The 12,794-nt window shown below is 57.7% G+C and overlaps 1 protein-coding gene across 1 annotated transcript in view; it reads left to right on the top strand.

The window, feature by feature from the left end:
• TCOF1 (treacle ribosome biogenesis factor 1) overlaps positions 1-12,794 on the top strand; it is a 31,349-nt gene that overhangs the window by 16,327 nt on the left and 2,228 nt on the right. The window contains exons 16-24 of the mRNA XM_036312110.1: positions 133-243; positions 4,639-4,810; positions 6,076-6,197; positions 7,608-7,721; positions 8,029-8,272; positions 8,744-8,826; positions 9,427-9,607; positions 11,211-11,702; positions 12,688-12,785. Of these exons, the coding sequence (XP_036168003.1) occupies positions 133-243; positions 4,639-4,810; positions 6,076-6,197; positions 7,608-7,721; positions 8,029-8,272; positions 8,744-8,826; positions 9,427-9,607; positions 11,211-11,702; positions 12,688-12,785 (1,617 nt within the window). The remainder of the gene's footprint in view (positions 1-132; positions 244-4,638; positions 4,811-6,075; positions 6,198-7,607; positions 7,722-8,028; positions 8,273-8,743; positions 8,827-9,426; positions 9,608-11,210; positions 11,703-12,687; positions 12,786-12,794) is intronic.

Raw genomic sequence — 12,794 nt, 5'->3', positions numbered from 1 at the left:
CCACCATGTGCAGATAGGGAGGGGCACACTGCCATCCCTGGTCGCTGCAGCTGGCCATGGTTTCCCAGTCCCTCAGTCCTGCTCCCCCTCGGCTAATGCCTGCTTCCCCCCACCTTGTGCTTGTCCCATCAGAAGAAGAGTAACTCCAAAGCTTCCAAAAGTAACACAGTGGCCCCAGCAACCCCAAAGAAGAATGCAGAGGGGTCCTCGGAGAGCAGTGACGAGGAGCTGCCGGCAAGCCAGGTAGGTTGCACCTTCTCTCTGAGGACACGGCAGGCTCAGCGCTGGGCTGGAGGGCCTGTGGGGTTGAGGGCAGATCTTTCCCATTTAAACAGCACTTCACAGTTTCCAGAGCTCTTGCCTCTATTTTGACACAATAATCCCATGAGTGAGGCCACAGTGTCTGAACATCCAGGCCTCAGAGCCAGATAGTCAAGGGTCAGAACCGGCACTCCCACCACCAGCCCAGTGATGCTGGGCGCGCTGGCTGTTCTGAGGCCTGGGAGGCTCAGCTATAAACAGGCAGGGTGGCGTCCTCCCTCCTGCGTCTGCCTGCTCGAGCAGGTCCACAGCATCCTGCCTGAGAGTAGGCGCCTGTTCCTACAGGAGGGCGAGTGGTATTGCCCATTTGAAGTTAGGAATCAAGGCCCTACGAGTTGATTTCCTGAAATCCTCATGGCCCATAAGAAGCTAAGGAAAGGCCCGTGCGGTGTGGCTCAGTGGTTGAGTGTCGACCTTTGAACCAGGAGGTTACGGTTTGATTCCCTGTTAGGGCACCTGCCCGGGTTGTGAGCTTGATCCCCAGAAGGCAGCCAATCAGTGATTCTCATCCTTGATGTTTCTGTCTCTCCACCTCTCCCTTACTCTCTGAAATCAATTAAAAAAGAAAAGCTGAGGAAGGGCAAACACCAGTCCTCGGCTCTCCGAGTACCCCTGCCTCCTGTTGGGACTGGAAGTCTCTGTGGGGCTCCTTGGAATCCCAGGGCCTGGCCTGAGAGCCGCTCAGGCACCTGAGGCTCATCTTCACGTGCTCTGCTGCTGCGGTCATCCTCCCCAGACTGTGCCCCGAGGGCGGACCAAGCCCACCTGTCTCCCCAACTCAGGCCCAAGCCTGCTGGGCTGGTGGCCAGGCTTCTGTGTGGAGCCCAGGCCTCTGGCAGATACACCGCCCTTCGTCCTCCTCCAGCCCCAAGCTCCTGGAAGCTCCTGCCAGGCCCCTCAGTGCTAGATTTCTGCATCACCCAGACCAGTGGTGGGCAAACTGCGGCTCGCGAGCCACGTGCAGCTCTTTGGCCCCTTGAGTGTGGCTCTTCCACAAAATACCGACTTCTGCGCATGGGCCACGAAGTTTCAGTCGCCCTGTACATGCGCGCCCACACATGGTATTTTGTGGAAGAGCCACACTCAAGGGGCCAAAGAGCCGCATGTGGCTCGCGAGCCGCAGTTTTCCGACCACTGGCCCAGACCATAGGGTCTCTGCCCTTCTCCCCTTACATGTCAGACCACATGCTAATCAGTAAGGTCAGGTGCTGCTTTCACCCCAGTGATGGGCCCACTCAATAACTAATTACAGAATATAACTCTGAATTACAACTAGCATTGTCGGGTCACCTGTGCAGCAGGCTCTGTCCTAAGCCACAGACTCGCATATTCTGTTGAATCCCCACAACCAGCCTGTGAGGAGGATAGTTCCTTCCATTATTCCCATTTTAAGGAGGAAAGAATGAGGCTCAGAGAAAGCAATTGAACTGCCCCAGGGTGACATGGCTGAAAACAAGTGGACAGACCTGGTGTTGGAACCAGGCCCACTCCACTCTGGCCCGCTCCTGGTCCTGCCTCAACACTGCCCTCCAGGGAAGGAGCAGAGGGGCTGGGGCTGCCCTCTGCTCTGCGGAGCCTCTAGGAGGCTGCCTCCTCCCCAAGAATCTAAACAGCTGGGAGGGAGGGAAGGGGCCGCTTCGCCCTTCTGCGGGGGCAGACTAACACAATTAAAATGAACATCGTGCTTAAACTGAAACATTTAATTGGTACGTTGGTCCTGAAGATTCTGGAGTCCCTATGAAAAAAGGAGAATAGTCAGCAGTCTGTGCAGTCCCCAGGAGGATTCGGGGGGAAAGGCACAGCCTGGGGACATGGCTGCCTCCTCCAAACTAGGGGATTTTTGCTCCTAATCCCCAGCTCACTAATTATGATTATTATCGTTATTATGCTGTTACCAAGTACTTCTCTATGGACAAGTTTTGCTCTGTTTTTATTATTAGCCCATCAATAGAGGAAAGGGATTGATGCCAGAGTGGTGGGCAGAGCCCCAGGCTGGGAGGTGGAGAGAGGATTGTGGCTCCATTCCCCCTCACTGTGCCTCAGTGTCCCCCCTCTAGCTTAGAGAGAGACTCCAGCGGGTGGTCTGTGGCTTAGCCCGTTGTGCTGGCAGTAACCCAGCCACAGTCTGTGTCGGGGCTTGGCCTAGCTGCCCAAATAAAAGACATAGGCCCTGCCCTCAAAGTTTCAGATTGAGCAGAGAGAAAAAAAAGACCCGAAAGAAACGAAATTAGGGTGTTAAAGCACAGGCTTAGCTGGTTGGTCTGGGAAGGAGCTCATGCCTGGCCCCCAAAGGACTGCCAGTCCCGGTTCTTGCCCCGGTTTGCAGGTCATCCTGTGTGCGCCCCTTCCCTCTCTGAGCCTCAGTCTTCTTGACCCCTGGGAGGGAGCTCATGAACGTGGAGGCTCCGCGCCACATTCCCAGCAAGTGGGATGTCTCGGTCCCTGGGATGGGGCTGCCCAGGGTCGGTTAACCACCCCAGACCGTTCTGAGAGGCTCCGGAGAAGAGCTGCACTCGAGCCCTGCCACCATGGGTGCCGGCATGTGCTACTCGGCTCCCCCCACCCCGCTCTGCCCAGTCTAGGATGAGGGCATGGTTGTGATGGGCCCGGGCCCGGCTCCGACACGAGGTGGTGAGCACTGCCCGCAGGTTTGGTTCTGCAGACGGTAGACCCTGCAGTGGGACAGGAGTCTGTGTTCCCACCGGGTCCTTACCTCCCGGTGTCTATGTGGAGGCACAGCCAAATGTTCAGGCTGCTTCATCTTCCCATGAGCCTCTTCCAACCACCCTCATCCCCCCGTGTGCACGGTGCTTTGCAGTTTCCAAAGCGCATCAGAGCCCCTCTGGTGAGTGGACGCAGGCTGACTTTCCTAACAGCCCTTCCAACAGGTGGGAAACTGAGGCACAAAGCTCGGGGCTTGGCCACACAGTGAGGTCATGGCAGAGGTAGGGTCACCGCCTGAAGCTGGGGCGGGGGGGAGGGGGGGCGCAGGTGGCGTGGGCAAGTGGAACAAGGAGGAGGTGGCGTTTGCTGCTGAGCTGCTTTTAACATCCCAGACGCTATTGTTTGCCTTGGTGGGTTCGTTGCCTCTCTGCGTCCTCAACAATCTGTTCCTCTGTCTTCTCACATATATATAGATTCCCTCCCTCAACTGTAAGCCTTCTCCCACTTCCCGTCCTCTCCCTTCCATCACGTGGGCAGGCAGGCTCTGGAAGCGGCAGATCAGAGCAGAGCAGCCGCGGGGGAGGCTGTTGGCAGGGGTAGGAAGGGCCTGAGCCCAGCAGAGCTCCCCCCTCGGGCGGTGCCTTTCTGCTTTCTTTTCACTTTTCCTCTCCCACAGCACCCTGGGGCTGAGGCGTGGAGTCAGGCTCGGGGAGGTGGGCAGGGTGGTTCCTGGAGGAAACCTGGGTCCCCAACTGTGACCTCAGAAGGTCCCTCCTGGTCTCCCCACTGGCCAGAGAGAAAGCAGAACTCGGGCCAGACCTGATCTCTGGGGAATGGGAAGCAGGCTCCCCACTCCCCGGCTCGGGGCTGCCGGTGCAGCGCCTGCGGTGGTCACAGTCGCCAGCGCTGCGTCCCAGGCTAGTCCACAGGGGACCAGGGCACAGCTGCTGCTGGTTTTTCTTTAATGTCTTAACTGGAAAACAGAAAGCGCACCCACAGATAGACGAACTGAAGAACCCGCACATACCCTCCCAGCCCGTTTCATCCAAACCCTCCACGTAGTTGGTCCTTTAAGGCACAACCACCATGTAATGTCGCACCTGGAAAGGGACCTGCCCGTCGCGCCCCGTTTCCCACATGTCTCATGACCGATATTTTTCATGTTGTGGGTCCAGATGAGGGCACTCCCTCATGTGGTCTTCTCCGTGTCACGTGGTGTTCTTCCCCCGTGCAGTGTATTTGTTGAAACTGCTGGGCGATGGAGCTGGGTTGCTGCGTCCTGGTCCCATCTCAGCGGCTGCATCCACATGTGGGTGGGACCAGCAGACGGAGCCACTCCCCAGGTGGATGTATATTGTGTCCGTTCAGCAGGCAACTCTCTTCCCCTCTCAGGACTTGCGGAGCTAATCTTACTGACCTCAGGGGTTCGTTGTGAGGGTTGGAGGGGCTCCTGTGAGCTGTGAGGTGCTGTGCTGGGTCTTAGCAGGTGCGCGGGCTCGGGGAGCTGCGAGTGCCCAGGGGAACAGCCCCTGTCTGGCTGCCCTGAGCTCTCAGGACCCCCTTGCCTTGTCAAACCCTTCCCCGCCCCATCTTTCCCTCCCCCTGGCCCAGCCTTTAATCACTGGGGGGATGTTCTTGTTTTTGTTTTTTAAGGTGATTAAAACCCCTCTGATTTTTGTCGACCCTAATCGTAGTCCAGCTGGTCAGCCTGCTACCCCTGTGCCCACCCAGGCTGCAAGTGCAAGTGCCCCAAGGAAGGCCAGGAGCTCCTCGTCCGAGAGCGAGGATGAGGATGTGATCCCCGCTACGCAGTGCTTGACTCCCGGTGAGCATGGCCCGCCACCAAGGGCCGAATCCCGTGCTGCAACGGCCGGGCTGGGCTCAGCTGCCAGCGGCTGCCCGAACATGCCCAGAGGGGAGCGGATGCTGGCAGGGCCACAGAGCACGTTGTTGGTCAGGAGGGCCTCAGGGCAAGCAATGTGTGTGAGCACTGCCTTGGCTCACCTCGATGAGGGACTGCTCAGGAGAAAGATTTGCCAGGGCTTCACTGTACCGGCTCCAAGGCTAGAACCCAGGCCAGAGGCTACGGGCAGCAGGGACCAGGTTTCTCCATAGTCTAAGGAAGAGTTTTGTCACAGCTGACTGCCTGAACATGAAAAGGGCTACGAGAGGTAGTGAGCCTCCCGTTCCTGGTGGCATGTAAAGGGGGTTAGGTGATCCCTAAACAGACATTGCAGGGAAGATTCCATCTGTCAGTGGGAGACAGGACCACATCTGGGATTTCTTTGATGTTTGCAACCTGTGCTCTACCAGTGATAGCAGGAAAATGGTTAATAAATGTTTTTATGATGCTTTTTAATGAGGATATTAATGCCTAATTTTGGGAGGCTAATTAAGAAATGCAGGCTAGCACCAAAGGAAAAACTTACCTATACATAATCCCACTGCCTGGAATAATTACTGTTAACATTTTACAGCTGTTAAATTGGCGAAAACCTAAGCTATACCTGTGTGTTTTAGTGAGACCATGCTGTACGTATGCTCGGTAATCTTTAATTGACAATATTGTGGCATTACACATTTACAGCGTGATCCCCTCTGGCTACAAAGCAGTCCTTTGGGTGGCATGCCACAGTTTATTTAGCCAGTGCCACATTGGAGGAAGCCAGGGCTTTTGTTGGGGCCGTTGAGGCGTTTATACGTAGTGCTACAGCAAGCATCGTGTACCGGAGCCTTTGCAGGTGACCACGGTGGTTTTCATGAGACTGTGTTAAATACACGGAGAGTCTCGTTTGGCAGCCGGCCGGCTGGGGAGACATCACGAGAACTAGAGTGTGGGGAGGGGCTGGGGAGAGCCGGGGTCACTGTCCCAGCAGCCACGTGACCTCCAGAGCTTTGGAGCACGGACAGCGTGACAGTTCCTGCCTAGAGGCCTTGGGGAAGGCATGGCACAGGCCCCTGCTGCATACACCCTGGGCACCACACCTGGTCCCCGGGAAGGGCTGATGAACTGGGTGTTGCCACAGCCACAGCTGGGGAGGCCATGGGGCTTCTGTGACCTAACGTGCACTCCATTCCCCTCCATTCCAGCCATTAGAACCAATGCAGTGATCATGCCCACGGCCCACCCAAGGGCAGCCCTTGGGGCCAACAGCAGTGAGGTGTCCAGTCGGGTGACAAAAGGCAAGAAGCAGGAGGCACCTGCCACTCAGGTATGTGGCAGACAAGGGAGGCCTTGCAGACCAGCAGGGTGGGGGGCTCCCTGCCCTCCCCCCACATGCCCACACATGCTGCTAGCAGGGCTGCAGGTGCTCTCACCCACCCCCACCGCCAGGAGTAGCTGCTCTTCGTAGCCAGCAGGTTCCTGGCCTCTGGCTACACCCATCGGAGCTCCCGGGCACCTGGGGGTGGTCAGGAGGAGTAATCTTGGAAAGTGGCACCGGGCAGAGCACTGCTGCCCCGAGAGGCCCTGTCAGCTCGTTCTGTTTTTTCCTCCCAGTTTTGAGATGCTGTGAACAAAAGCCGCCTCCTTCAGTGGGCGTGCTGGTGACTTAAACTTCCCAGCCTCCACCGTTTCAGTGTGTTTTTGTTTGATCTTTGCCTGGATCTAAGTCCTGGCAGGTGGAGCTCATGCTCACTGTTCTGGTGATGGGGCAGGGCCAGAGCCCAGGTCTCCTGGCTCCCAGGCATTGCTCTGTGGGCCATACCCGTTGGTTTTTCCGTTTCCTCACTCTTCCTTTCTGAGAGGACAGGAGAGAGGTGGGGGAGGCCGGAGCAGGAGTTGGGACCCCCAGCTCAGAGGGCTCATCACAGCTGGACGGGTGTCTGGGCTGTGGTCACTGCATCCATTTGGCCATTTGACCAGCAGATGGTGCTGAGTATCTGTCTTCCAGGCAGGAGGGATACAGCAGGAACAAGAGGTGCCTGCCCTGGGGAGTTCCCAAGTGAGTGGGGTGGCAGCCACTAACAAAGGAAACCAAAAATAGAGCACTCACGAACTGGTGGGTGCTTCGCAGGAAACAATAGTGACGAGAATAATGGGGTGAGCTGCTTTAGAAAGGATGGGCAGGGATGGCCTCCCCGAGGAGGTGATGTGGACGCAGGAGGAGCAGCCAGGCCAGCGAGCTGGGGTCCTCTCCAGGCAGGGAAACCCAGCTGCAGGGACCCTCTGGGGAAGTGCACGGAGGTCAGAGCTGAGGAAGTCGTGTGAGGTGAGGGCTGCACAGCCGCGGAGGAGTCACCCCCAGTTCTCTTAGTTCTCTCTCCCTATTGCTGGTGGGTGTGGAAAGCAGGAGTGGCCTGAGGGAGATTGTTGGGGAGGCAGTTCCAGCCACCAGACTAGAGACTTGTCCCAGTGGAGCTCAGATTGGCTGGTGGGGGCTGGGAGTGTTCTTGGACCCTCTGAGAATGATGTGATTGGCTCATAACCCAAAGCCTGGCACCATTTCCTGCTCAGGCAGTGGCATGGCCCCTTGGACCACCCCTCAGTCCCTACTCCAGTCCCATGGCTCCTTGCAGATACAGGTCTCCTCCCACCCTAGCAAGATGGGGTCTGCTCAGGGCGTGGCAGAGATGATACCTGAGAACCCAGGGGTCTCAGGGCTGCCTTTGGCTGTCCACAGGTGACAAAGAGGAACCTGGCTAACCTCCCGCTGACCCAGGCCGCCCTGAAGGTCCTTGCCCAGAAAGCCAGTGAGCCCCAGCCTCCTGCTGCCAGAACCCTGTCTTCAAGTGGGGTGAGCTGGGGAACCCCCAGGGGTCCAGGCCCTACCCTGGAGCGGACAGTAATCAAAGACCACAGAGGGTAGAAGGGAGGCCCAGGCAGAGACTCAAGTCCCAGCATCATCACCCATCGGCCCTGTCACCTGAGCACATGCTCGCTTGCCTACCAGGCCAGGGCCGCCTGGCTGAGAGCTGGGGGAGGATGGAATGAGGCCTGTGCGAAGCAACCAGCATGGTGCCTGTCTCTTAGCTGAGGTGCTCAGTAAGATCAGATCTCATTTCCCCTAACTTTCCTCCCACTTTCTCCTTTCATCAAATTAGATTGACGGTGCCCTAGGCTCACTCCCTGTGGCGAGTCCCCAGAGCACCCCCGTGAAAGCAGGAGTGACCAACAAGCCCAGAAAGCCCAAGGTTCCTGCAGTCCAGCGGGCCACAGCCCCTCCCTTGGGACGCCCCAAAGCCAAGGCCTCTGGGACCTCAGGTGATAGCGACAGCAGCAGCAGCTCTTCAGGGAGCGAGGAGGATGCGAAGAGGCCCCAGGCGGCCCCGCTGGCCCACAGGCTGGGTGAGGATCGGGGAGGGAAAGGCTGGGTGGGCCTGGAGCAGGGGAGAGGTAGCTGGGTGGAGCCCGAGGCTCAGGCCATGGCTCTGTATCTCTACTGGTTCTGCCACCTTGGCATATCGTCCCAGGCTGGGTTGTTTCCCCTTCCCCAGCCCCTTGAGGAAGTTGGTCCAAACTCTGTCAAAGGCCCCTGATGCTGCTGTTTGATCACTCCCGACTTTTTGGAATCAGGCTCCCATAACTGACCCCACCATAATCCCAAGGCCAGCTGAGCAGCAGAGCAGCGTGCCGGCCTCACCGACTAGAATGGAAACGCTTGGCGTTCAGGTGTCTCGCCTGGAATGCCATGACCACAGATGGGAGGGTGAGGCGGGGACCCAGCCATCCCAGGCGCCTCCCTGAAAGGCTCTGCCCTGCCCAGCTGGCAGGGGGCGTACCTGAGGCTCCCAACAGGATACCTATACTTCTCCATAGGCCCAGTGCCCTCTGGGAATGAGACCTTGGTGGAGGAAACCCCAGCAGAGTCCAGCGAGGATGAGGTGGTAGAGCCTTCCCAGGTAACAGCAGGGGGGCTGGCAACATCGGGGTCCTAGGCCAGGAGCCCCAGGTCAGAGGGCTGGGCCCTCCTCTTCACAAGGACCCTGGGCAGGGCCCTGCTGTGGAGCCAGGATGTTTCCCCCAAAGCCCATATCAGCATGAAGGCTGAGGAGCTGACTCGGAGTCTATAGAAAGGGCTCACCTTGATGTTAGGTGATTCCCAGATAAAAACGTTCTTTAGCAGATGGGATTATTTTAAGGTTATCATCTGCACGTGGCAGGCGCTAGTGATTTTCCATTTGCATTAGTAATAAGAATTTTCCTTTTTAAATGTGCCTGCTTAAGATATATATTAATTAAAATAGCACAGGAAGTATGCACAAAGGGCTGACGTCCCCACCACCAGCCCAGTAGGGCTGACCCAATCTTGGGGGTCCCTGGACTGGTTCCTTCCCAGCATGCCCTGCTCCTGGGGCTGAGATGGGGTCCCTGGGCTGGTTCCTTCCCAGCAGGCCCTCCTCCGGGGCTGAGATGGGGTCCCTGGGCTGGTTCCTTCCCAGCAGGCCATGCTCCCCGGGCTGGGATGGGGTCCCAGCCCCTTTCACACTGGGCTTCTTCAGTCTCTCCTCTCAGGTCATGTGCCCCTTGGGCTGACTCCAGCCAATTCCCAGGCTGCAAAGGCCACTCCCAAACCAGACCCCAACCCCTTGGTTTCCGCTGCTTTGGCCACCAAAGATGCCCTGGACGGCAAGCGGAAAGTGGAGCCCCAACAAGCACCAGGCACCACATCCCCTAAAACAGGTGAGTCCAGGGCAGCAGGAGGGACACAGCAGGACAGGGAGGGGCAGGCAATGGCCTCCTTTCCCTCCCTCAGAAACAGTCTCACCAGCATGGTCCTGTCTCTCCAGGCCTGGTGCTCATCGAAGTGTAGGGCCATGCCCAGGTGCCTGGCTCCTCTGGTCATCACCCCTGTGGCTGCTGGTGCACCTGGCAGGCCACCTGTCTAAGAGGAAGTGCACCTTGGCTGGTGGAGTATAGGACTGGGCTCTCTGTGGCCGACCCTGTTGACTTTTCTTCCTAACAAATGGCTCATGGTGTGGGGTCTAGGGCGTCTGGGAGCCCAAAGGAAAGGCAGAGCCGCACTTGGGAAATCTCTGGCACGTGGCGAAGACGCCGGGCAGCGGGCTGACTCTAAAGCCTCAGATGGGCCCCTGGCCCTGCTGGGCCTCTGTCCTAACCAACCACACGGGTCAGGGTCGATGCATCCAGTCGGTGTCAAGGTGTGGCACACATAGAAAGTAGTCATGTGCCACCCCCGACTCTGCCAGAGCCGAGGGACAGGGATCTCAGGTGGGCGCACCTGGGACAGCGCACAGGGTCCCCAGCCTCGATGTTCTGGGTGTTTGTAAACAGAGAGCCGGGAAGTAGGCTGTGGGGGAGGAGGTCTCCACGGCCCACTGAGCCCTCCTCAGTTTCCCCTCTACCCGACTCGTGCCCTTGCTAAGCACCAGAGGACTGAACTGGGCCTCTGTCTGTCCTGGGACGCTTGGCTGGTGCAATGCTCTGGACCAAGAGCTGCTTCAGGCCCCACTGCACGCCACAGGGAGCAGCCCAGCCACTGAACACCTCTGAGGCCCGGAACCGGAACCGAGTCCAGACCTGCCAGTCACCTGGGAAGTAGGGGGGAGGGGTAGTGCGGGGGCAGTGCTGGTGTCCCACAGACTGGTGCCGGGGAGCAGAGCAGCGTTGCTCACTTTCTTCCTCGGCGATCTCTCTGGGGACGGCCGGCATTTTAGAGGGGCTGTGGAGGTTTCCATTTTCACACGTCAGCACAGTTATCAAAGGAGAGCAGAGGCGTGGGAAATTCTAAACAAAGGCTGCTCCAGAAGTCACTGGCAGCCGGTCAACCTGCTGATCAACACCACGTGTGCACACCACAGGGTCCTGGACAGGCAAGGGGTGGGCCCACTGTGTGAATAGAGGGGTGTGAGCTGAACGGGTGCACAGCCGTCGAATTTATGTGGATCTACAGTTCAGAATATGGGGACCTTGCTGTTCACCCAACCCCTCATTTTACAAGCACAGAAACAGACTGGGAGGAGCAGGGCCACACAGCTAGTCAGTGGGAGGCAGACCCAGAGCCCAGTCTCCTGCCTCCGGGCTCTGGACTCCTGTCTGACCTTCATTGTGTTGATAGATTCCAGGCCTTTCACTAACACTCTGGATTCCTGGTCAGTTCCCAGCCTGAACTTGAGATTTCAGTGTGAGGAGACAGAAAAGAGCTCTAAGGTGGAAGGTGGGAGGAAGATGTGGCCAGAATGACCTCGGACCCCCCTGGCTCTTGTACCGTGAGAGGACTGTTTCCCGGTCCCGCAGGTCCATGTCACACATCCTCTCCCCACAGGCAAAAGAGAGGCCAGGACCACACCTCAGAAGCCCGGGAAGGGGGCCGGGAGCCCCGAAGCCTCGACGCTGGCCCTGCACAGCGACATCGCCCGGCGGCTCCTGAGTGAGCCCTGGCCCCTGAGCGAGGCCCAGGTCCAGGCCTCGGTGGTGAAGGTCCTGGCGGAGCTGCTGGAGCAGGAGAGGAAGAAGGCCGCGGGCGCCGCCAAGGAGGGCAGCAAGAAGAGCCACAAGCGGAAGCTGTCGGGAGAGCAGGCAGCAGCCAGGGCCCCCAAGAGCAAGAAGAAGAAGAAGCTGGCGGCCGGGGGAGGCGGGGAGGGTGCTGCTTCCTCCGAAAAGGCCCCCAGTACTACCCAAGGGAAATCTAAGAGAGACACAGCAAGTGGTGGCAGCAAGGAGAAGGACAAGCCAGAAGGGGAGCCAGAGATGGTGATGGTTGAGGGTGGAGGCCAAGCCAACCCAAAGAACAAGGAGAGAAAAAAATCTGACAAGAGTAAGTGTCTGTCCACAGCCTGGATCGCGCTTGCCCAGCCCTGTGCTGAGGGCTGTCGGTCACCACACGGGCAGGACGGGCCCTCAGCCAGCACAGAAGGGGGAGGATGAAGATTGTCCAGGGTCATGGGGGGCAGCTATTGACAAAGCCAGAGTGACCCCGGAGCGCCTGGGCCCACTGCAGGGAGACCCAGCGCTCCAGGGCGGGGCCTGCTCCACACAGTGCTCCTTCAGCTTCAGGCTCCTCAGGTCCGCACTCCTAGACCACAGCTCCCTGTGAGCGCTGTGCCAGACTGCATGTGGTGGGACCTCATTTAACCCTGTGTAATAGGTGATACTGCATTCCCATTTTCCATAGAGAGTATCTATACTAATAAAAGAGTCATATGCTAATTAGACCAGATAGATCGGACGTCCTTCTGGACACAGCCATGGTGGCGGGGGCCAAGGCAAAGGCAGTTAGGGGCAATCAGGCAGGCAGGTGAGCAGTTAGGAGCCAGCAATCCTGGATTGCAAGGGGGATGTCCCAGATTGGGGAGGGTGCAGGCTGGGCTGAGGGACGCCCCCATGCACGAATTTCGTGCACTGGGCCTCTATAATAATAAAAGTGCAATATGCTAATTAGACCAGATGTCCTTCCGGATGAGGGAAGCGGGTGCCGGCAGCCAGGTGAAGGAAGGCCTACTCTTGCACGAATTTCATGCATCAAGCCTTTAGTCTTAAATAAATGTGTAAAGTGAGTTAAAGGAAAGTAGTAATACTCCAGGTGTTCCATAGGTGAGGCAGAAATTATGAGGCCAGGGCAGGTGGTCATAGGCCTGAGGGCCTGTTTTCATGGTTCCCCAGGGTGAGGGGAGAGCTGGAGACCCAGCTGCGGGAGGAGGGGCTCCTAGGATTCCTGGAGACCTGCCCTGCGTGTCTCCCGACATTGGTCCCAACACTTAAATTAACATCTGTTATTTAGGAAGTTTACTTTCTTCCCTTAGAAAAAAAAGACAAAGAAAAAAAGGAAAAGAAGAAGAAAGCCAAAAAGGCCTCAACCAAAGACCCTGACTCACAAATACAGAAGAAAAAGAAGAAAAAGGTAGAGTGA

This window comes from Myotis myotis, unplaced genomic scaffold (assembly GCF_014108235.1).
Source record: "Myotis myotis isolate mMyoMyo1 unplaced genomic scaffold, mMyoMyo1.p scaffold_m19_p_6, whole genome shotgun sequence".
NCBI classification, from domain to species: Eukaryota; Metazoa; Chordata; class Mammalia; order Chiroptera; family Vespertilionidae; genus Myotis; species Myotis myotis.
The sequence above is the reverse complement of the archived record's forward strand: the minus strand, read 5'-3'. Positions and strand labels throughout refer to the sequence as shown.